Below are 25,860 nucleotides of genomic sequence, written 5' to 3'. Positions count from 1 at the left end.
AGTAATCAACTGTTCCTTAAATTATGACTATTCCTGCAATACTGCTGTCTTCATTTAATAATGAACCATTTCATTTGAGTTTGAAAACCAAGGGACCAACTATTGAAGAGGGTTGAACAAGGCTGGCATTTGTATTTCTTGGAACAAGAATCATTTACTCAGGTAGGGCTACCCACACTCCTGGGGATAAAGACAGTTTAGGATTATTAACCAAAGTGGATCATATGATTCAACAGTTACTAAAGCTCAGGTGTAGAGGCCTTCTCAGGTGACAGGCAGGTAAGTCAGTAACAGTACAGTCAGAATATCTGGCTTACCGGCCGTATGTCAGAGTGGGCAATTTCCTCCGTGGCATTTCAGGTAACCATCGATGTGCAAGCTCCAACCCCACTCTTGTGTTTCTTGTCCTTAATTATATAAATTCATTAAATAAGTATTTTAAAAAGTTAAAAAATTTAAGAAAATTTATAAGACACCAACCTTCTTGTCTCCAGTGGGAAACTTACCTTGAATCTTACACAAGATCAAGAATAATTTCTATTACTCGGGTGGAGAACATAATTCTCCAAATTAAGTACTACTAATATAGATCATTTAGTACTTTTTGTGAATAACCTTGTAGTCATTAATTAATATTCTGAATACAAAATTGGCTAAAAAGCAATCCCTAAAGATTCCATTTTGACACTCCAACATCTGAGAAATGGTATAGAAGATCTTTGAGATTAATTACTTTGAAACAAATTAGTTTTTTTAATAACATGAAGGTAAATTACTGTGTAAAGTTCAAGTTCAAAATCTAAATGCTCCTTTTATTAAAACAACACCAATTTATATAGTTGTTATTTTTCAGGAAATAGGGCTGACAAGGGAAGTGAACCAGGGTGCAAAAGGAAATCAAACCATGTAAATATAGGCAATTCAGAACAGTTCAGAAAGTGAATAAAAATATTACTTGGAAACGTATTGGTGTTGCATCAACTAATATTCCAGCATCCCAGCCTACCCACTAGATAGTAACAAGTCTATTTGATAAAGGGTCACTAGTAATCCAGGCAGTCTTGCACAGCAGAAAGCACCCAGGACTAGGAATTTGAATTATAAGCTTTAGTTCTAATCCTGCCAGTATGAATTTGGACAAGGAATGAACTCTGGGCATCATTACCAGTATGTAGGGGTGAGGTAAACTCTAACTTGTGGTTTTTAACTGTTGGAACATGATGCACGTAGATGTTCTTCTGTGACTGTCCTGTTTAGGATTCACTGAACTTCCACAACTGTACAGTTGTTACATTTTACCAAATTTGGCAACTTTTTGTTTTTAAGTTAGTTTGTCTCTCCCATTTTCACTCTCCTCTCTGACTCCTTTTCTTTTACACCTAGATAGAGCCAGTCCCTGAGGCTGTTTTGTTCTGTAATCCACACCACCACCGCCACCCTGCCCCGCTCCCTGCCCCGCTCCCGTGTGGTGCTTCAGTTTAGATGAATTGTTGCTCTCTAAATTCACGGATTCTTCCTTCTGTCTACTTTTAATCCCCCTCCAATGAGTTTCTGATTTCAGATACATCATTTTTTAGTTCTAGAATTTCCATTCGAGTCCTTTATTAATTTCCAATCTCTTCTGAAATGCCCGTAATTTTCATGTTTTTCTAGAGTTTTTAACATATTTATCATTGTTACTTAAAGTCACACCTGCTAAATTTTTTGTGGGTCTCTTTCGATTGACTCTTTTTTCCCCCTTCAAACTATGGGTAACATTTTCTTTTCTTCCCATTCACACACACAGACACACATGCATGACACTGTGGATGGAACATTGCAGTCTTTATAGGTGGTGTCGTCTTCCTCTCAAAGTAACTGCCTAAAGGAGAAAATGAATTACAAATGGATCACCTTTGATTTGTGGACGCTTGGTTTTATGCTTTGTTAGGGTGGGCCAATACTTTGCTCTTCATCCGAGGGCTAAGCAATCAATCTTGGTATATAGTATTTATTTCTGAGGCATAGATCCTCCAAGGTTTCGATGGAAAGACTGGGTGTTTCTGAGCACCTGTCACTGGGTAACACTCAAACTCCAATCTCATTTCTCCTACAGTAGATAGTGGCTGAAATATCTGTTCATCTCTTCCAACCGTCCATCTGCTGTTTTCCTTTTCAGCCCCTTGGAGTCTCACCAGACTAGAGTCATGGTCAGGGTCAGAAAAGGATTTGAGGGGAAAACATTCCTTCCTTCCACAATGTGGCTCCTTTCTTTCCTCAATTTTTAGTCATGATGACAGTCCCATCATTCCAGGAAATGAGGGCCCTTTTCTGCTTGCATTCTAGGCAAAAGGAAGTAACTTTCAGGAAAAAGGTGGTTCCCCTCTTTAATAAGAGTCAAATCCCCTCCAGTTTCTGCCTGCTTTTGCTAACTTCAGTGTTTTCAAAAAAGTTTTTTTTTTCCCCTTCTTATTTTGTTCATCACTTACCATTGTCTTCTGATAAAAGCTGTCCTGCCATTATTGGAACTGGAAACCCTTTTTAAACTTTAAAATGTCTATGATTCTGTGATTTGTAATTGGTGTATTTTAACATTAGGTTCCTTTGGCTCTTTTTGTGTTACTTTTTTTCAAATAACTAACACTCTTGAGGAATTCAGATTTTCAGAGAGGCACCTCTTTGAGGTCAACCTTTTAGTACATTATTGCTGGCTCATGTGATTAAAAAACAAAATGTCACAGAGAAAAATATAAAGTCCATACACAAAAGTGGCACCATACGCTCAAGTTTATTGAACACACACAAGTTACACATTGGAAACTAAGCAGAACACTGTACCAGTTTTCACTAACTCAAGTCAGCAAATGACAAATTTTAGAAAACACACGTTTTATGTCTCACCCAATGTGGGTGATCATAAGAGAAGCAAACAAAGAAAATTACTATGTTATTAGGTAGCAAATTAATTTGATATATATAGCTTCCAAGTTAGTTTAAGATATTTCGAAGTGTTTCAAAACTAGAAGGGAATAAGTCATGTCCAGCCTAAAATAAAATGTAGAATGTACCTTTTAGGGGTAAATAACTTCATTTGTATATCCATAGAAGAATCCCTCCTTCTTACTAACCAAAATTCTAATAAATTTAAATCTCTGTTTAGATTAGGTTTACTAAATTAACAATGACTCTGAAAATTACCTAGGTTTGGTTACATTGTTATATTGCACTTGAGAACAATGACAACAAAAATCAAGGATTTGGTACCTCTCCCAAGAAGTTCATTATATATCAGAAATTACAATGAAATACAAGCATTTGTGTATGGGGTTCATTGTTCAAACTAGCCTACCAACAAGTTAAAAGGGCTAGTCTCCAAAACACAGAGTATTAAGTTATTTTGCCATTTTTGATCCTATATTCAATTTCTGAATTTTACATTTTTTTTTATTTACCAAACTACCACATACACAAACTACCCAAGAGTACATACAAAGTGACATTGAGATAGGCAATGGTCATACACATGTATTTCAAAAATGACTTATTCTTCTCCAAGCCTGGCACTATGCTCTGCAACAAAGAAGTGTCTATCAACTTACAGATTGTTTGCCTTATAAGAAGCAGCTGACCTATTATATAATGTACTTTTGCCACTTAAATATCTCTTGGGGTCATCATTAGCTATCTAAAGTCTTCCACAGCCCTCTTAAGGAAGTCAGTGTAAGTACAGTCTCTTTTATTAATACTTTAATTTTCTCATTATATGAAGTATTGATGAGAATTTATTATGAAGTAGTAGTTTCATAACACAGGTAAAATTGTGGCATTAAAGTTTTAATTGTTCTACACTTCAGAATTATGAAGACCTATATCACAATTATAATAATAACTCATCACAAGAGAAAGGTAAAGGAGAAAAAAAGAAAGAATATCCCTCACACAAATGTTTCTCAAAATATCAATTCTGAAATAAAAGCCTACATAAGAAATCGACAACAGTATCAATACTTCTTACGAATATTAAATGCTTTAAATACTCTCTATCTCACTCATGTTTTTTCAAACTGATCAGATTATTAAAATTTTACACTCAAAATGGATTTTAATTCTCAATAAATCATAGACACACTAGTATTTAAAATGCTTGGAAATTAAAACAGTTTTCATTGAACTATTATTTGACATTTTAACCAAATACATTCACATGCTGCTTTAGGGTAAAAAGAATATCAACATTTTCCCAAACATTTTCTCAAAGCATAAGCTTCCAAATCATTCTTCTACTGTATTTTTGTAGAGATACACATATTCATTTTTTAAAAGAAAATACTATTGCTTAAAACTACATTTCATAAAAGGGAACTTAAAAGATCATGCTTCCAACAACAACATCCTTCAGTCTCCCTTACAAGATTATACCTTGAGATTGAGGCCATAAAAGGAACAGACCATGCAAAAGCAAACAGTAACATTTTTTTTTTTTAAAGAGTGAATTTCTATCCAACATATACTTTCAGGGATGACCACTATTAGGTGGGAAAACAGGTAGTGAAAGTTGTCAACTTAGTGACTGTTTGATGGCAGACCCTAGGATAAAAATATTTTTTCTTAAAAAAACTTTAGACTTAACTGGTAATAAAAATACTTTTATTGCATATGACTAAGATCTTTTAAGCTATTAATAAAATCTATACTACAAACCTATGAATTTTGAGATTCATTAAAGCTAAATACAGGGTCTTGTCATGTTCTAACATATATAACTCACATCCCTCCGTTTTATGAACACACTCTAGCTTGGCCACTTGTGTAAGGAATTAGAACACAAGATACGCAAGATAAATTTCAATTCTTTTTAAAACATAGAAAAATATTCAATTATTTAAGGGAAATATTTATCATTGCCTAATGAGGACAGCTGTTAAAAACCTATTAAACTCTCAATTTCTAAAGCATAACATGATGTAATTGCACAAAAATAGGTATAATTAAGTCATTCCCAGACCTCGAGGAACTGTGAATAAATCACATATTCCTCTAGAAGAATCATCACTCGACAGGCATATAAAACTACAACGTGCCACCTGCGCAATTTTTATATAAAAATCCTAAAAAAGTAATTTATTTTAATAAAACTACAAAAGTTTTAAAAGGCTCCCAATAACCTGAATTGTTTATAAAAGTAACTTTTATAAGTTATTTTGATAGCTGAGACTGGTTTTACACATGATACCTTGCTTAAACTAAGGTAATACCCACCTGAGTAGCATCATGCTATTGCTAGAAGGAAACCAGCAAGCTACTTTAAGAATTTCAATTCCAAGCATTTTTCATGGGGTTGGAAGTTTGGATGCAGGTTCCTGTAATTTGTAAAGACTCCTCATTGATCTTAGCCCATTCTCAGTAAAGTTTTGGAAATATAAAGAATACATATATAGGAAAGAAAATAAATTAATCCCAACTAAAAATTCTTGCTCTAAGAGCATACCACTAATAAGCAACTCTATCAAAGAACTACAGTCTTTTAATTTAAATGCTTTTTTTGTGTGTATATTGTAAATAGCCAGACTAACACAACGGAATACAAGTACTTTGGAAATGATTTCCAGCTGCTTATGGCTTTAAGCATGATGATGATTAGTGGAAATTAAACTATTACACAAAAGAGGCATTTTTGATCATAGAGTTTTTAGTATAGGTTGGCTTAAAGGATTTGAAATAGAACCTAAACATACAAATTGAAATGTAAGGAAACAGACTGGATTAAACAGAAATAAAAATGTAATAGCATGAACCCAATTTTCATATTAAAAATACTGTATCTTTGCTCTTACAGGAAAGAATTTGGATGGATCATGCTTTTTTTTTTTTTTTTAAAGTTCTACCACACAGGTAATATTAAAATCCAAGTTCATGCAGTTATAAAGTTAGTAGCTTAAAAACTCAACTGTAGTGTAATGTATACTAACAATAAGTTCCTGTACAAAAGAGGTGGATCTTAAGGTCCAAATACGGATTGCTTTAAAACAACAAAAGCAACAACAAACAAAATCAACATACAAAATCAGAAACAGTAATTGTAGGAGGTACTATTTTATATAAAGTGGTAACTCAGGCACTACCTGTCTTATGTACATTGGAGAACTATCACTTGAAATTTTGTTATTTAAATAATAAAAACACAAGTCAGTGGGTGTGTATCACACGTACGTCCAAACTTAATTATTACAAAAAGGCTGACAAATATTGCTCTCGTTTTGTGGTTAATACCAACGGGCACCATCAGCAGTACAGTCTTGGAATTTTATTCCTCGAGAAAGAAACTGAAACCTATAAGGAAGTTGGTAATTCTAATGGGTTAGGACGTAGCATAACTTAAAAATCACAGTTAAGTTTCTGAGTTTCCTTCACCATTTTCATGAGGTTGAAGCTGTTCCCTTTCTTGTTCTTCTTGAGGTGGCCGGACACGTTTAAAAAAGCCCATCTGTTAGTTGAAGACAAACTAACATTACCGCCACATCAGGGAAGAAAATTAAAAGTACTAAGTGATGCATTATCACCGAGAAAATGTGAGGGGCACTTCATACAACTTTTCTCCCTTCAAATATACGGTGCTCGTCATGCATCATAAAGTTCCCTTTCTTCCTCCCCTTCTTTTCTATTCTTCCTTCTTTCCCTTCCTCCCTTACCCTTTCCTTCGGCTTCTCCTCCCTCCTGCTCTTCCTAAATCCATTACTTACCCTGTACATTACAAATACCAAAACGGCCAGTAACAGCAATCCTGCTAGCACTGCCAAAATGATCACCCACACGGGCACAGGCATGGGAGCGGGCTGAATGCCCCAGGTGACATTAGTGGTGACCTGTTGGGGGGAAAAAGGTTTTGAGTTTTAAAAATAGTTCACTGAATCACTCAACAAATGTCTGAATGCCTATACATTTTGTTTTAATGGTATTCACATTTTCCTTTCTTGTATATGATAATCTGTGACTATATATTTGGTATTGATCGCGTGCATGTATGCACATAAAATTCCCAACAGCACGTTAACTTCAAGGTACCTCTGAAGTGATTTTTAAATAATCAAATCCAGCTTTGATGTATTAGTCCCATTTTTAATCCTCAAATTATAGATCTTTAAAATCTTTAGCCTTCATCTATTATAGTTAATTTCCAACTTTCTAACTTTGTGGGGAAAAACTCCCCAAATTCCCTCCCATGAAATCTCTTACATAGGGATGCTAAAGTAAAACGCCCACCTTTAATAATTCTGGGATGAGGGAGAAAAATAATATTAAACTAGGATATAGGCCTATCAAATAACTTTTAAATTATCAAAATAGTTAAGGTGTCATTATTTAAAATAAAATAAAAAAATATCTATGGCATTGAACTGAATGGATTTATTCCATTTCCCCAAATCAATGACTTACTAATGTGGAGTTGAAGATATCCTCAATTGGAAGATTCTTATAAGGAAATTCAATGACATTAAAAGAAGCAGATGACTTCAGAGAGTACGAATGATTCTGGTTTTCTTTCTGTATGGAAATAACAGCGAAATGATCTCCTAGATGTGAGGCCTTTTTCATGTCTTGGAGAAAATGGATAGACTGGCAAATACTGTTATCGGTCTACTTACATTCATAAAGGTCTCAGTCCACAACAGGGACTTTACATACAGGATGGCACTCTTTCCTCTGTCTAGTCGTCCAACTTGGCAGACAATCTTCAAGCACTCAGCAATTCCACAACCCTGGAAAACAAATTCTTTACTTATAAGAAAAGGTCTTTCTATCATCTCTTCAACATATGAAAAGTAGACATTTTAGCTGTTTTATGTGAAAGCTAAAGAGATGATCCAGACTCTTTTGCCCTTATAAGAATAATGTTTAAAATGATAGGCTAATAGTGGAGTCTATGAATGCTTTTTGTTAAAAGGGGTTGGTTTTGGGGCGCCTGAGTGGATTACTTGGTTAGGCACTGGACTCAATCTCAGCTCAGGTCTTGATCTCAGGGTTGTGAGGACAATCCCTGTATTGGGCTCCATACTGGGCATGGAGCCTACTTAAAAAAATAAATAAATAAAAATAAAGGTTTGGTTTTCTTTCTTTTTTTTTTTTATTATGTTCAGTTAGCCAACATATAGTACATCATTAGTTTTTGATGTAGTGTTCAATGATTCATTAGTTGCATAAAGGGGTTGGTTTTAATGTGATTTGTTATATAAGGATAAGATCTAAATATTAAAAGATACATTTTTATGGCCAGAAATCAATTCTTCTAGAATATTCTAGGATTCTAGAAGTCAACATTTTTCTAGAAGTTAATATTCTTTAGGTAAACCCAGAGCATGATGATTATGGTAGGACATAAAAATCAGATCATAATATGCCTACAGAAAAGAAAAAGAAACAGAATCAATCTTAAACAGCTACTCCATGTCAGATCTGTAAAAATCAAGCGGCATGCTGATGGTCTTTGCTACATTCACTGTTTTTATCAGTAAATGGAAGGCAGGCAGTCAAAGATAGGAAATAATGACCTCCTCGTAATGTTCTGGTCAAACTGCATTAGACCTGTCACATGCATAGTCACAACAATGCTATCTAGTAAGTGGTACTTCCAGTTGACGATGAGGAATAACCAAATTTCCTTGACCTGAGGAAGGGCATCTGTGACAGCCGGTAACTAATATCATACTTAATGGTGAAGGAACAAATACTTTCCTTCTAAGATCAGAAACAAGACAACAGTGCCCACTCGTGACACTTTTATTCAAATTGTTCAGAAGGCCCTACCAGTACAATTAAGCAAGAAAAAAAACTAAATAAAAGGTACCCAAATTGGAAAAGAAGAAGTAAAGCTATCTCTATTCACAGATGACAGGATCCTACATACAAAAAACAGTAAAGAATCCACAATAAAACTACTGGAACTAATAAACAAGTACAGAAAAGACACAGAACACAAGATTGATGATATATAAATAACTTGTATTTCTATATAACAGTAATGAAAATTCTGAAGATGAAATTAAGTAAACAATTCTATTTCAAAGAGCATCCCAAAAGACTGAAATACATAGAAGTAATTTAACCAAGAAAGTGTAAGACTTGCATACACTTACAAGTACAAAATATTTTTGAAAGAAATGAAAGAAGACCTAAATAAATGGAAAGATATCTCATGTTCAAGAACTGAAAGACTTAAAATTATTAAGATGACAACATTCCTAAATTGTTACAGATCCAATAAAACTGCTACCAAAATTTCAACTACCTTTTCTGTAAAAATGATCAAGCTGATCCTAAAATTCAGACAGAATTGCAAAGAACCCCAAATAGCTAAAACAATCCTGAAAAGGAAGAAAATGTTGGAGGACTTACACTTCCCAATTTCAAAATTTACTGCAGAGCTATAATAATCAAAACAATTTGGTACTGGCATAAAGATACATGTATAGATCAATGTAAGAGTCAAAAGTATACAATTTAGAAAACTAAAAACCTTAGGTGTAAATTTTCAGGATCTCAGGTTAGGCAATGGTTTCTTAACTGTGACAGCAAAAGTAGAAGCAACAAAAGAAGAAAAGAGACTTGACAAATCTGAACTTCTTCAAATTTGAAAACTTTTTGCATCAAAGAGATATTATCAAGAAAGTGAAAAGACAACTTACAGAATGAGAGAAAATATGTGCAATAATAGCTCTGAAAAGGGAAGTATCCAGAATATATAAAGAACTCTTTACGACTTAACAACAAAGGCAAACAACCGAATTTAAAAATGGGCAAAATGGAGAGCCTGGGTGGCTCAGTTGGTTGAGTAACTGACTCTTGGTTTCAGCTCAGGTCATGATCTTGGGGTCACGGCATCAAACCCTGTGTTGGGCTCCATGCTCAGTGGAGAGGGCTTGGAATTCTTTCCCCCTCCTTTTCCCTCTCCCTCTGCTCCTCCCCCCTGCTCTCTGTCTAAAATAAATAAATAAAATTTAAACAAACAAACAAAAACGGGCAGAGGATTTGAAGAGACATTTCTCAAAAGAAGATATGCAACTCAAAAGATGCTCCACATCGTTAGTCATCAGGGAAAACACAAATAAAACCACAATGAGATACCACTCCACACCGACAAGGATGACCATAAAACAAAATAAAAAGACTCTTTTTTTTTAAAGCAATAGCAAGTGATGGCAAATGTGAAAAAATTGAAATACTCATACATTGCTGGTTGAGAATGTAAAATGGTGCAACCACTTTGGAAAAGTTCGGTAGTTTCTCAAAAGTTAAAAAGAGTTCCCATATGACCTACCAATTGCACTCCTAGGTTTAGTCCTAAGAGAACTGAAAACATGTCCACATAAAAACATGTACATGAATGCTCATAATGGCACTAAGAAGATATGTAATGGTATATCAAAATAAAGAAAAAGTAGAAACAATCTAAATGTTCGTCAACCAATGAATGGACAAACAAAATGTCATATATCCATAGAATGGAATATTATTCACCCATAAAAAATGACTGAAGTACTACTACATGCTATAACATGGTGAATCTTAAAAATACTATGCTGAGTCAAAGAAGCCAAACACAAAAGGCCACATATTGTATGATTTCATTTATATGCAATGTCCAGAATAGACAAATCCTTAGAGATAGAAAGCAGATCAGTGGTTGCCCGGGAGAGGTAGCAGGCAAGAATGGGTAATCACTGTGTAATGCATACAGTATTTCTCTTTGAAGCGATGAAAATGTTTTGGAATTAGATAATGGTGGTGATTGCACAATGTTGTGAATACACTAAAACTCATTCAATTGTATACTTTAAAATGGTTAAAATGGTGAATTTTACATAATGTAAGGTTTATCTCAAATTTTTTTTTTAATGTAGTTCTATAGGAGGAGAGAGTACAGGATCAAAAAGTGGGGTGCGGGTTAAAAGTAATTTCTATTTCACATGGGTTTGTCAGGGAAGTCCTGTCATAATCTGCCATTTAAGAACACTGGAAGGAGACGGGAAAATAAGCCACAGGGTTATCTGGATAAAGAGCATTCCGGGTAGATGGGAGAATAATTTTCAAAGCCTGGATATAGAAACATATTTGGGGATGTCTGTTCAATGAAAAGTAAAGTGGCCAAAATACAAGGAGCAGAGTAAGGAGAGGAAATGTAGCCAGCAAGTTGTAAGGGCCTTGATCTTGTTGGGCTTCAAGGCTTTGCGTGCCCTGGCTTCCTCTCTGACTTAGATGGGAAGGCACTGGAGCAACATGACCTGTTCTCCATTCAAAAGGATCACTATGGCTCCTGTTTGGCAAATAAACTGTAGTGGAGAAAAAGACAAATATGGATTCCAACTAGAAGTCTGGCAATAATCCAAGTGAGAGAGGAAGGTGGCCTGGGTGAGGCGGTAGCAGTGGTATAGCTGCTGAGAAGGGGCCAGATGCAGGGTAATTTGAAAGTAGATATTGATAGAATTTGCTAATATATAGGACGTGAGGTTTGAGAGAAAAAGGAGTCAAGCACAGTTCCCAAGTAGACAGAGAATTACTAAAATGCAGAACATTGCAGGAAGAACAGAGTTGCGGGGCGCCTGGGTGGCTCAACCATTAAGCATCTGCCTTTGGCTCAGGTCATGACCCAGGGTCCTGGGATAGAGCCCTGCATCAGGCTCCCTGCTCAGCGGGAAGCCTGCTTCTCCCTCTCATACTCCCCTTGCTTGTGTTCCCTCTCTCGCTGTCTCTCTCTGTCAAATAAATAAAATCTTAAAAAAAAAAAAAGGAAAGAAAGAAAGAACGAACGAACGAACAGAATTGGGAAAACTCAGGGGTACGTTCTTGGAATTAAGTTTAAGATTACTATTAAATATTTAAGAGGAGTTCAAGTAGGCAGTTGGATAATGGAGTCTGGAGTTTAATGCATAGCATCAGGTTAGGAATATAAATCGAAGTCACCCACACAGAGATAGTATTTATAACCATGAGAGTGAATCACGTCCTCTAGTATAGCATTGTCTGATTAGAGCTTCCTACAATGATAGAAATCATCAGTATGGAGATATCTCTGCTTCCCAAAGTAGTAGCCACGTGTGGCTACTTGAAATGTGTCTGGTGTCAATAATACTGGACGGCACAGTTCTAATGAATGAATGTATGTGGAGCACGTAAGAAATCTGAGATGTGAGCCCTGGAATACTCTATAGAATTAAAGGTCTGGAAACGAAGATTAAGAAGTAGCTAGTTGTGACAGGTGAAGAACCAAGAGAGTAGTGTCTTAGAAGTGAACGAGGAGTGTTTCACAAAGAAAGAAGTGATTAATTGTGCCAAAAGTCACTGAAGAGTTGAGGTGGATGAAAACTAAGAAGACCTATGGAATTTGGTGATGTGAATGTAACTGGTGCTCGCTAATGAATATAAACACTATACCGGCTTCCCCGCTAGCTGATGGTTTACAGATCTGTTAAATTTCAAAAACTTAAATGATAAGCCGCTTTATAACGTTATAGTCATTACACAGTCTGACTCAACAAAAGTTGTTCATAATGCTAACTATTCTTGTAATATATTTTTGTTTAGGGCCCCTGGGTTTTTCTTGCAATATTGCACTAAAGCCTCCAAGATTAGGATGAGGTCAAGAAAGAGGTCAGTTAGAGTACAGCCGGAAAATAAACTGGAACATAAAATACTATTATTAGCAATCCACAAAGATAGATCGTTTGAAGCAAATCTAGCGTTAATTTGACTAGCAACAAGGCAAGTAAGAGGAGTGAATAGTATAAAAATATATGTAGTTCTTCCAAGCACAGCTGTTGTTATTTTTGAAATGTTCTTTGGCATCAGTTCTATAATCACATATTTTTAAATGTTTAAAGTGCTTGTTGTTGAAGTGGCGCTTACCAAAGTGTGAATATCTCCTTCACTGAGGGTGAGATCCCGCTTGGTGATGAGATGGTTCCGGTCACCTTGCCCAGGAACTGTGTCATTCTTTTCGGTTTGTGAATTTGAGATCTAGGGTTACAGAGAAACTGGTTGTGTATAATAGTGGAAAACATTTTGCATTGACATTTTGGCATAAACTGCTACATGTGATTAAAACACGGTGACTGAAAATGCGTTAGGACAACTTCACCACTTAATAGTGGTGGAAAGTAAGCACAGAGAATAAAGATTAGAGTCTTTGATATGTGTAAAGTTACCTCTGTCTAGCCATGATTTTCCTCTCCCTTGCACAGCTAGGGGGGAGGCTGATTAACAGGGAAACAGCCTGAAATTTCACGGTGCACATCTGTGATGAGTGTCAATCATGAGTATATATCATCTCAAAAGAAACTTTTGTTCTGTTTTCTTAACTCTCCTTGGTCCAAATTGGGCAACAGCTTCTTATCCAAATATGTGTGCTAGGATGGAGAGGGCTGTCTCCAAAAGTACAGAATTCCACAAAATGACATTTTTCTAAGTCATGGAAGTCAATAGAGCCAGGTTAAGTAAAATGTTAGATCTTTTTCCAAAGACAAAAATTTCAACAACAAGGGCGCCTGGGTGGCACAGCGGTTAAGCGTCTGCCTTCGGCTCAGGGCGTGATCCCGGTGTTACGGGATCAAGCCCCACATCAGGCTCCTCCACTATGAGCCTGCTTCTTCCTCTCCCACTCCCCCTGCTTGTGTTTCCTCTCTCGCTGGCTGTCTCTATCTCTGTCAAATAAATAAATAAAATCTTAAAAAAAAAAATTTCAACAACAAAACACCACTGACACAGTATTATGTGGATAAACCACAATGCAATGGAACCAAAGCCAAACTGGGTCTCTCCATAAATATATGATTCATTAGGACTTCTTGGAGTAAGGAATTAATCCTTGTTATACAAATAAACAATTTAATCCTTAGTGTACTGGTTATGAAGTAAAATATTTTTGTACAGTGGGTTTATATTAAAATAATTGTTTTATTTTGGCCACCTGGGTGGCTCAGTTGATTAAGTATCTGCCTTCGGCTCAGGTCACGATCCCAGGGTCCTGGGACAGAGCCCCACATCAGGATCCCTGATCAGCGGGGAGTCTGCTTCTCCTTCTACCCTTCTCCCTGCTCATGATATTTCTCTCTCAAATAAATAAATAAAATCTTTAAAAATAAATAAATAAATGTTTTATTTCATGCATTTCTCTCATAGATTTAAAAAGAAAAGCACTAAATATCATCACAATAAAAGTTGCTATTAAGCACATTACCTTAATTCTCAAAGGGTTGATCTCCATATCTGAAGTGCAGTTCATTGGCCCATCAATATCATATTGAAGGATGTATAACAAAGTGTTATTGTTATATTTGTAAGGCCACTGAAGATTTAGCATTGCCTTGCTGAATGAACTTGGACCATTGTTTCTCAGCTAATGGGGAAAAGAAAATGTAAATACTCTGACCAAAAATCTACATCAACTTTAGGAATCACTAGCAAAGGATCTGAATAATAGCAGAGGTTCCATAGTTGCTCTGACATTACAACATGATCATTACCAGGCAAAGGAGATCAAACTCAACGTTTGTCTCTATTATAGGGCAGTATGTGTCCGGATGAAAATATAAACAAGAGGAAAATACGAAAAAGTTTTTAAATGAAAGATGGCATAGAAAATTTTCTTCCTACAGAAAAAAAATTTTGATGATCTGCTGCAGGCTCTTTCCATTTTTAGTTAGAACTGCAAAATGTCCATATGAAAATACTCAACGATGACCTATTGCTTTTACTCAAGTAGAACTAATTGCGTCTTCGACAAACTATTTGTATAAAGTGCATTCTTTAACCACTTGAAGCTATTTGTCTTCAAAAAAGGAACTTCTGAACAGGGAAAAAATTCAAAGAAATCTCTGATACATCCTTAAACAATGCAGAGTCTACATAATCATTAAACAGACTTGTTTTTTATAAGTAGCCTATCTGTTCTCCTCTTTAAAGGCTCTCTATCACGTATCAGTTAAAGCTAACAAATGCAAACCTCATAGATGTGCTGAACAACTGGCCCAACATCTTCTTCTGTCTCAGGGTTCTCCTTATGCTCCCAGTTTGGAATTGGAAGAAAGATATGATCAGGACTTGAGACTCTAAACAATGACCAAAGAAAACCTACCATGAATACCAAAATGATATGGTCAGTTCATTTTCAAAAGTACCCTGTATCCAAATGAATCAAATCAGAATTAAAAATATATATATTTAAAAGAAAAAAAAAGCCATATGTATATGTGAACATGAACATACACCGGCACACAAACTACTCTTTATTGAATCTAACGTAACAGGTGAACATGTAAATGAATCTGCATAAAAGTTCAACACATTGTTTTGTGCCTGCTGTTGCCACATCTGGTTAATTTCCAGAGGGTCACCGAGTAAATATTTGGGGCTTTGGAATACACCTAGGACCTTATTTCTAGAGAAGCTATAGCTCTAGTAAAACTACCATGAAACTTGGAGGGATACTTCCCAAAAGAAGCTACTGAGCCTCGTAGTTGCTTTAAAAGTAACTGCATTTTAAAGCAGTTTAAAACTCACAAACAAGAATGAGACACTCCACTCAGTAAGCATACTGACCCTCTTATCTCAACAGCAGCTAAGACAGCGAGGTCAACTCTGTGAGACACAACTGGGCTTACTTTGTCGAAGAGGTTGGAGCTGAAAAAGAAAAAAATATATTTAGGTCTAAACTGAACATGACCATCATCAGAGACATACAGAGGCAAATGCAGTGAAACTAAAAATGAACAAATTAAAAGCAACAAAGAAAGGAAAAACTTATTAAATAATTTTCATTACCATTTAATTCCAAATTTTACTTCTTTTACTTTTGTAAAAGCTCAAAACTAACAATAAATTATTCTTATGATAGAAATATTGCTTTAAAAAATGGTATAATAAAAAATGAAAAACACATTTTCTACAAAGATGTTCACTGTAGTTTGAAAAAAAATTAGAGGCAGGGGTGCCTGGGTGGCTTAAATGTCCAACTCTTGATTTCAGCTCAGGTCATGATCTTATGGTCATGAGATCGAGCCCCGAGTTGGGCTCCATCCTCAGTGCTGAGCCTGCTTGAGATTCTCTCCCTCCTCCTTTGCCCCTCCCCCTGCTTGCCAGCTCTCTCTCTCTCTCTCAAAATAAATAAAATCTTAAAAAAAATTAGATGCAACTTAAATGTCCACCAATAAGGAAATGGTTAAGCATATAAAGATGTGTTCAGGTAAAAAAAAAAAAAAAAAGAATCTTATTCTGTAAAAGAAACTAATATGACATATAACAAAATGTTCACAAGAGTATGGGTAATTATGATTTTCTTTCTATATGTTTCTAGATTTTCCATATTTTTAGTATTTACTACATTAATATTTATACAAAACAATGAATATTATTTTATTTTAAAAAATGGTATAATCAACCTGGAAAACACTGTAAGTGAAAATTTAAAAATAAAATTAAAAAAATAAAAAATAGGGGCGCCTGGGTGGCACAGCGGTTAAGCGTCTGCCTTCGACTCAGGGCGTGATCCCGGGGTTATGGGATCGAGCCCCACATCAGGCTCTTCCGCTAGGAGCCTGCTTCTTCCTCTCCCACTCCCCCTGCTTGTGTTCCCTCTCTCGCTGGCTGTCTCTATCTCTGTCGAATAAATAAATAAAATCTTTAAAAATAAATAAATAAATAAAAATAAAAAATAAAAATAATAATAATAAATGATATACTCAAGTACTGAAATTTTAGTCTACTCTATTCCATAACATTCAGAATATATTACATAATATGTTTATGACAAATAACATTTCCTCAATAGTCATTACAAACTTAAAAAAGTTGTTTCCATACCTTTGAATCTGTAAATCGAATTTCACAGAAGTATCCATCTCTGACTGTTGATGCACACTGAAACGAAGACCAGCTAGGAGCTGAAGTGGGACGAAGGGATAGTAATGTTAATTAAAACAATGTCTAATCAATGAAATTTAAATTCCAATGTCCAAATAAAAAAGAGTTATTTTAAAATAGGGTTTTTCTGAGCTTATAATAAAACTGAAAACACTCTAACAAAGATAATTTAATCTGATCTTCTACTGGATCTCTTTTATTTTAGATACATTAGATTATTTTAGATATATTTGTCAGGAGCCTACTGAATTATTAACATAATTTTATCTCTTCATAATAATACCTAATATTAACTTCATAAAAAACGCAAATGTGAGTATGTGTTGATTCAATGAAGGGACAGCAATTGTACACACTGACTCGGTGACAGGAAGTTAACAACTGAACTTGTGTTAATGGAGCAGGAAGGAAGAATGAATGGGTTTAAAGAGGGAGACAACCTGGGTACACAAGGCATGAGAGGTAGGGCTAGAACTAGAACTTCTCTATGCCTATCCCAACTCCACTGACAACAATCATCCCAATTCCTGCAGGGGAAAATTGTTCTTAAAGAAAATAACTGAGTTAACAAGGTAAGAGAAAGCAGGCTTCTTGGGGATCATTTATGATACACAAAAATGAAACTTCTGGGGGAGTTCATCAAACTGCCTCTCAATTTATAAAGCCTGGAGCGGGCCACTTGAAATAACTTGAAATTCTCCACACTGGATAAGTTGTGAGTGAGAAGGCTGGAGGGAATAAGAACATAGAAAAATATGTTCAGGGGCGCATGGGTGGCTCAGTCGTTAAGTGTCTGCCTTCGGCTCAGGGCATGATCCCAGGATTCTGGGATCGAGCCCCGCATCAGGCTCCCTGCTCTGCTGGGAGCCTGCTTCTTCCTCCCCACTCCCCCTGCTTGTGTTCCCTCTCTCGCTGGCCGTCTCTCTCTGTCAAATAAATAAATTTTTAAAAAAGAAAAAGAAAAATGTATTCACTTGTTAATGAAACACTGTTATATACATGTGGAAAAATTCAATTCAGGGTACTTTGTTCAAGTCCTCCTTCCGAAGAGACCATGCATTTAGAAATAATAATGACTTTTAATGGAAATATACCTTAAGAAATATGGAACTTTCATTGAAATATATTTGACATACAACATTGTGTAAATTTAAGGCATAAAACATGTTGATTTGCTACATTTATAAATTATAATAATGATTGCCATTGTAGCTATGGTTAGCATCTCTATCATGTCACATAATTATCATTTCCATTTTATGGTTGGAATAAAGATCTGGTCTCTTAGCAAGGTTAAAGATTTTTTTTTAAGATTTTAATTTACTTATTTATTTGAGAGAGCGCGAGCACTGGGGGAAGGAGTAGGGGGAAAGGGACAGGCAGACCCCACATTGAGTACAGAGCCCAACGCAGGGCTCGATCTCATGACCCTGAGATCATGACCTGAGCCGAAACCAGGAGTCAGACACTTAACTGACTGAGCCACCCAGGCACCCGAACAAGGCTGATGATTGTAATACAATATTGTTTATATTCACTATGCTATGCATTAGATCTCTAAGACTTATTTACTATTAGTTGCAAGTCTGTACCTTTAAACAATATCTAACAGGAAACATAAATATGGACTGTGTAACCCCATATTATCACAGATCTTCAAATTATCAAAGTCTTTGTGCTATAACGAAATTTTATAGAAAAAAAACAAGAAAAAAACGTTAAGATGAAATATACTCCCATTTTTCCTTGATACTAAGAATTCTCCAGATATATGTTTACTTTTTAGAGCATTTCAGAAGCAACCCATTGAGTGCATTTTCTCAAGCTCCTGGGCTCCCTTCTCCACCTCAAGGGAGACTGATCCAACTAAGATGCTCTTTGATTCTATTTGGGATGACGACAGAAAGTTTCAAATTCATGAGATAATTCTATCACACTTAATAATGGCAGTCTTATTATTTGTCAGAATAGCTTTAAGGATTCATTAAACCATTAGGTAAAAATATCAGAGTTACAATTTTAGGCCTTAGTTTAACCCATGTTCTCAATCCATTTAGCAAACTGAAGGCAGTGTAAACACTGCTTATTGAATACAGTGTAACAGCACAATCCACTATTTTATTATCTTAGTCAAAATCAAACAAACTCTGCTAATCATTACATTCTAAATCAAAACCAACTTAAAGACACTATTCTGAAGTATTTACACAAAAAATTTCTATGGAAAAACCATAGAAATTTTTTCTTTAAAAGAAAAAAATCCATTTAGTTAAAATATCTTACTTGAGTTCCAGCCTTCATTGGGTTTCCAAGATCACACACCACCTGGCGGGTTTGGTTTTCTGTCTTAAATGCACAGGAAAGTCTTGCTAAGGCCTTTGATAGACCAAAAAAAAAAAAAAAAAAGAGCAAAAGGAAAATAAATTAATGACCAAAAAAAAAAAAAAAATACACTATAAAATTCCTAGACAATATCATGCAGTTGGATAGTTAAGTTTCTTGTTTTAAAAATATATCCATCCACTTGAGCAAATGGGGGGTGGGTATGGGAGAAGCCAGAATTGTGTACAATTGCACATATAAACGTAGAGGTGTTTCTGAAAGATCCATAGAGGATTTAGATGCATAACCTTATTACCCCTAACAAATTATTTGATGGACAGGCTAAGACACTTTATCTATCTGACCTTGTTTCAGGCACTTAGCTAGCAATTCTAAAAATGTCCTATCAATGCATTATGCAAAGTATTAGGCTTGAAAGGAGTTATGTAAGATAGGCACTCTACTGCCTAGCAATTTAGCCTTAAGTAGAATAGCTAAGCTTGTACTACACTAAATAGGGGAATAACTCATTAATGTTAATGAGACCTGTGAGTGCTTTTCGATTTTTAAAGAGGCAGCTTGCTTACTTCACTATTGCGGACAACCCCGATGAAATCAGCCTGGGGAGGGATGGAAACGATGAGCTCAGCTTCATAGGCACCTTCTCCTTGATTCTGAGCCTTAACAATCAATGTCAGAGGATTGTCGTCCCCAATATAGATCTTCTTTTGATCACTACAAGTTAATACAAATCTAGACAATGAAAAAAAAACTGCACGGGGAGAGCATGGTTGTTCAAAGAAACAAGAGAAATACATAGCACTGACATGTTCAACAGTGTCTCAAGATATTTTAAGGCTATTTCACAGCTCAACAGGAAACTGGAAATAGCACACTGGGTGCAAGTCCAATGCTTCTCTCAGTAAAAAAAAGAATTAATGCCACTAATATATCACTACCAGTCATATCTATGACTGCAGTAATTTTGTATCTCTTTGTAGGTACTTATTAATTCCGATTTTTTTTCTAAAAGTTGAATTAATCACTGTCATCATTCTCACAATATTCTTTAAAATTTATATATCATAAAATACTAATCAGATTCCTTTAGTTAACAAGGTATCTACAGTGAAATATATCTTTATGAGGATATAATGTTACTTTGTAACACTACTCATCCTGCATGGAAATAGATCTGTCAACCTAGGCAAGTAGTGAAAACAGTGCGTATGTTTTTAAAGTTCAATACTGATAGTTTTACTACTACAGAAAATCATGAATTATCCTCCAGTATAACTAGTTCACATTAAAATATACTATTGCTTTGAACAGAAAAGTGTGTTCTTTCACTTAAATTTCTTGTTATACTATTGTTTGGAGCAAAACTTACCTATCTACAGAAACTTCCAACTTGGGTTTGCAGACGTTGTCTTCACCACAGTCAAGCAGAATATGGGCCTAGAAAAAAGCATTTTATTTTTTCTACATGAAAAAATACCAAATATAAGACATATATGCAGTGTGACTCCATCTAAATCAATGTATATGTGGATATATGTGAATATACATAAACACAAATATATTTATATACACTCAACTTGTTTGAATACCTGAATGTAAAAAGTATCACGGCTACTTTTTTAAGATTTATTTATTTTAGAGAGAGGGGGCATGTGCACACACGTGTGAGCGAGTGGGGGGAGGGGCAGAGGGAGAGGGAGAGATCCTCAAGCAGAGCCCCCAATGAGCATGGAGCCCAATACAGAGCTCAATCCCAGGACCGTGAGATCATGAGCTGAGCCGAAATCGAGTCAGATGCTCAACCGACTGAGCCACCCAGGAGCCCCATGGCTGCTTACTTATGAATAGATCAGTGCAGCTAGTCAAGAATGAAAAACAAGAAAAACATTCATAGGATATAATACAATTAGCTGGAACCTTTTAGTTCTATCTCCAATTAAGTTGTTATGATTCTGGAATGAAGTGTTATATAGAAGAGAAAGTACAGTTAAGAAATGAAGATTAAAAAAAGAAGAAAAGAAATGAGGATTCAGCATGAACCTGCCGCTGCTAGCTAAGTTGTGTGATCTTGAGCAAAACAAATTTCCCTTTTGGAATTTCTGGTTGCAAACAAAACTTTACCAACATCATGGGAATACGGCTGCAGAGTGTAAAAGAATAAGGAGCTATGGGTACACCGCAGCAATTCTGAGAGGCAGACCAAAGGGAATGGAAACTGGACAAAATGAGTCCAGCATATGCATGGCCATTTGGAAGGAGATAAAGGAAAAGGGACTAGAAGCACTGATGTTAACCAATCCAGGATGTGTGAGATAAGCAAAAACCTGAATTTTCTCCCTTCAAATCTGGAGGCTAGAGCAATACGGAAAATCCAAAAGAGAGATATAGTGAGAAGTAGCAGAAGAGGTTGGGGAGAACGTGAAAGAAGGAATCCAACAATTTTTAAAAGAAGAAAGAAGAAAAAGAGGAAGTCATTCTCGGTTTGTCTTTGTTAATATTCAAGCCCAGGAGCAGACCAAAAGAAGAGAGAAAATGATTTAAAGGGGGAAAATAATGAAAGGCTTCCTCTTCCAACTCATATGGATACGCAGCTACACAGAATAAAATTACAGGATACAGATCTTAACTGTCAATTGAACTGGAATGAAACAACAATATACATGAATTAAATGACATGGATGTAAGAGGTTGCATATGTGTACACATATACTATTTTTTACAGTTAAAATGCAAATCAAAGAAAACATAGACATAAAACTTGTTTAGCAAAATACTAAAATATTATGTAAACGCACTGGCACTTTGTTTTCCTTGAACTATTTTACTGTTTTATGTATATGAAATACGACCCCGTCTTTCTCTGCATAAAACTAAGTTCTGAGTGGCTTCAAGTATCTCTGACCTGAACATTCAGGTTCCTTCCTCTAACTTCTTTGACTAGAAACCCAACATTTTAAGAGGAATCCCATATGATATTTAAAAAGATGAATTTTAAGACTTTAAAAAATTAAAGTATAAAATTAGTAATAAGTACAGATAGTCCAGTACCTGTCGGCTAATGTTGGCGGGAGTGAACTGGTTAAGAATGGGTTGCAAGCCTGTCGCATCAGCAGCTGTTCTGTAATCCAATCGATACTCCATAAAAACAGTAATCGGAGTGAGTTTGTCTCTAAATTCGGATTCATCCTAGAAACAGAAAAGCTTCCAGTCAATGGTAACATCAATCTGTGACATCAAACTAACTAAAGAAATCTGTAAGTGTACAACACAAAGCCAGCTGTATTCAACCCTGATCCAATTCTACCAAAACTCTGAAAAACTGCTTATATAAGAATGAGTATCTAAAAAGATTTGTTATTCAGTGAGAACCCTTAATCAATTTTGTTTATAATAGAATACTTGATTCATACAAAAATATATGAGGCATGTTAATTAAACAGACACTCCACACCCAAAATAACTAGAACATCACCAATAATGCTTAAGGTACCTAGTGTTCCCTTATCGTTTCTTCCCTTGACCTTCCTTCTCTGAGGTAATCACAAGCCTATATTTTTAAGGACACCGTTCCCTTGTTCGTTTTCAGCATTTCACTATATCGTATATTTGTCCTTAAACAGTGTATTTTTCAGTTTGCTTTTCCTCTTACATTTATGTCAAAGTGAGGTCATATGTATTCTTCTGTGATTTGCTTTCTGTTCAACACTCTTGTTAAGATTCATCCATGCTGTTGGAAATAGCTGAAGGTAATTTTCACCGTTAAGTAGTATCTCATCATATATTAAATCCACAATATATTTAACCATTCTCCTGTCAAAGGTTATTTGGAAGAGGAAAAACAAAAACAAAAAAACAATTCTACATAGTGGCAAGCAGATTTCTGAGCTCTAAAAAATCATACTGTGTTATTTTCCTAAGTCCTTACAACTTACGCTGCCATCAGCAACGTGTAAGAATTCCATTAATTCACATCACGACCAATAAACAGGTACTGGCAGACTTCGTTTGAATGTAAGATGATGGTATTTGTTCATAATTGTAACTTGAAGCTTATTCATTTATTTTTATTTGGTTTACATTTTTAAAATTTAAATTCAATTAATTAACATATAGTGTATTATTAGTTTCACAGGTAGAATTTGGTGATTCATCAGTCTTATATAATACCCACTGGTGAGTACCTCACATGCCCTCCTTAATGTCATTACATCACCCAGTTACCCCCCACCTGCCTCCAGAAACCCCCAGTTTGTTTTCTATGATTAAAACTCTTATGGTTGTCTCCCTCTCCGATTTCATCTTGTTTTATTTTTCCCTCCCTTCTCCTATGGTCCTCTGTTTTGTTTCTTAAATTCCACATATGAATGAGATCATATGATAATTATCTTTCTCTGACTTATTTCACTTAGCATAATACCCTCTAGTTCCATCCATGTCATTGCAAATGGCAAGATATCATTTTTTTGATGCCTGAGTAGTATTCCGAGATGTGTGTATACACACACACACACACACACACACACACACACACACACACACCACATCTTCTTTATCCATTCATCTGTCGATGCACATCTGGGCTCTTCCCATAGTTTGGCTATTGTGGACATTGCTGCTATAAAATGCTGGAGTGCAGGTGCCCCTTCAAATCACTACATTTGGGGTAGACACCTAGTACTGTTATTGTTGGGTCACAGAGTAGCTCTATTTTCAACTTTTTGAGGAACTGCCATACTGTTTTCCAGAGTGGCTGCACAGCTTGCATTCCCACCAACAATGTAGAATGGTTCCCCTTTCTCCGCATCCTCACCAACATCTATCATTTCCTGACTTGTTAATTTTAGCCATTCTGACAGGTGTGAGGTGGTATCTCACTGTGGGTTTTGATCTGTATTTCCCTGATGTCAAGTGATTAGGAGCACTTTTTCATGTGTCTGTTGGCCATTTGGATGTCTTTGCAGAAATGTCTGTTCGTGTCTGCTGCGCATTTCTTGAACAGATTACTTGTTCTTTGGGTGTTAAGTTTGATAAGTTCTTTATAGATTTTGGCTACTAGCCCTTTATCTGGAAGACATTTGCAAGTATCTCCTCCCATTCAGTTGGTTGTCTTTGGTTTTGTCAACTGCTTCCTTTGCTGTGCAAAAGTTTTAATCTTGATCAAGTCCCAATAGTTCATTTTTGTCTTTGTTTCCCTTGCCTTTGGAGACGTGTCTAGCAAGAAGCTGCTGTGGCCGAGGTCACAGAGGTTGCTGCTTGTGTTCTCCTCTAGGATTTTGATGGATTCCTATCTCACACTGAGGTCGTTCATCCATTTTGAGTCTCTTTGCGTGTACGCTGTAAGGAAAATGGTCCGGTTTCATTCTTCTGTGTGTGGTTTTCCAATTTTCCCAACACCATTTGTTGAAGAGACTATCTTTTTTCCATTGGATGTTCTTTCCTGCTTTGTCAAAGATTAATTGACCACAAAGTTGAGAGTCCATTTCTGGGTTCGCTATTCTGTTCCACTGATCTCTGTGTCCTTTTTTGTGCCAGTACCATACTGTCTTGTTGTTTTCACCTTTGTAATAGAGCTTGAAGTCCAGGACTGTGCTGCCACCAGCTCTGGTTATCTTTTTCAACATTCCTTTGCCTATTTAGGGTATTTTCTGGTTCCATACAAATTTTAGGATTACTTGTTCAAGCTCTGTGAAAAAACTGATGGTATTTTGATAGCGATTCCACTGAATGTATAGATTGCTCTAGGTAGCATAGACATTTTAACAATATTTGTTCTTCCAATCCCTGAGCATGAAATGTTTTTCCATTTCTTTGTGTCTTCCTCAAGTTCTCTCATAAGTGTTCTATACTTTTCTGAGTACAGATCCTTTGCCACTTTGGGTAGGTTTATTCCTAGGTATCTTATGGTTTCTGGTGCAATATAAATGGGATCAACTCCTTAAATTCTCTTTCTTCTGGCTCATTGTTAGTATATAGAAATGCAACTGATTTCTGTGTATTGATTCTATATCCTGACACTTTGCTGAATTCCTAAATGAGTTCTAGCAATTTTGGGGCAGAAACTTTTGGGTTTTCCACATACAGTATCATGTCATCTGCAAAGAGTGAGAGTTTGACTTCTTCTTTGCTAATGCAGATGCTTTTTATTTCTTTTTGTTGTCTGATTGTTGAGGCTAGGACTTCTAGTACTATGTTGAACAACAGTGATGAAAGTGGACATCCCTGCCATGTTCCTGACCTTAGGGGACAAGCTGTCAGTTTTTCCCCATTGAGAATGATACTTGCTGTGGGCTTTTCATATATGGCTTTTATGATATTGAGGTATATTCCCTCTATCCCTACACTGTGAAGAGTTTTGATCAGGAAAGGATGCTGTACTTTGTCAAATGCTTTCTCTGTATCTATTGAGAAGATCATATGGTTCTTGTCCTTTCTTTTATCTATGTAGTGTAACATGCTAATTGATTTGCAGATGCTGAACCACCCTTGCATCCCAGCAATAAATCCCACTTAGTGGTGGTGAATAATCCTTTTAGTGTACTGTTGGATCCTATTGGCTAGCATCTAGGTGAGAATTTTTGCATCCATGTTCATTAGGGATATTGGTCTGTAGTTCTCCTTTTTGGTGGGGTC

At 35.8% G+C, this 25,860-nt stretch overlaps 1 protein-coding gene across 4 annotated transcripts in view; it reads right to left on the bottom strand.

Moving 5' to 3' along the window:
• Nucleotides 1-2,748: 2,748 nt before the first annotated feature.
• Nucleotides 2,749-25,860, bottom strand: part of ITGAV (integrin subunit alpha V) — a 99,143-nt gene continuing 76,031 nt past the window's right edge. For 2 of the 4 annotated variants that reach the window (XM_026492377.4, XM_026492378.4), the window contains exons 18-30: nt 22,279-22,416; nt 20,600-20,667; nt 19,797-19,944; nt 19,171-19,263; nt 16,828-16,907; nt 15,568-15,648; nt 14,972-15,077; nt 14,207-14,365; nt 12,877-12,987; nt 7,623-7,736; nt 7,414-7,521; nt 6,720-6,842; nt 2,749-6,463 (exon numbers count right to left, since the gene is read on the bottom strand). In XM_026492377.4, the coding sequence (XP_026348162.2) occupies nt 6,368-6,463; nt 6,720-6,842; nt 7,414-7,521; nt 7,623-7,736; nt 12,877-12,987; nt 14,207-14,365; nt 14,972-15,077; nt 15,568-15,648; nt 16,828-16,907; nt 19,171-19,263; nt 19,797-19,944; nt 20,600-20,667; nt 22,279-22,416 (1,425 nt within the window). In that variant the 3' untranslated portion in view covers nt 2,749-6,367. Of the gene's footprint in view, nt 6,464-6,545; nt 6,843-7,413; nt 7,522-7,622; nt 7,737-12,876; nt 12,988-14,206; nt 14,366-14,971; nt 15,078-15,567; nt 15,649-16,827; nt 16,908-19,170; nt 19,264-19,796; nt 19,945-20,599; nt 20,668-22,278; nt 22,417-25,860 lie in introns of those variants that run through there. The other 2 variants (XM_057303301.1, XM_057303302.1) reach the window with 1 other exon arrangement.

The sequence above is a fragment of the Ursus arctos genome, unplaced genomic scaffold (genome assembly GCF_023065955.2).
Source record: "Ursus arctos isolate Adak ecotype North America unplaced genomic scaffold, UrsArc2.0 scaffold_1, whole genome shotgun sequence".
Lineage (NCBI taxonomy): Eukaryota > Metazoa > Chordata > Mammalia > Carnivora > Ursidae > Ursus > Ursus arctos.
The sequence above is the reverse complement of the archived record's forward strand: the minus strand, read 5'-3'. Positions and strand labels throughout refer to the sequence as shown.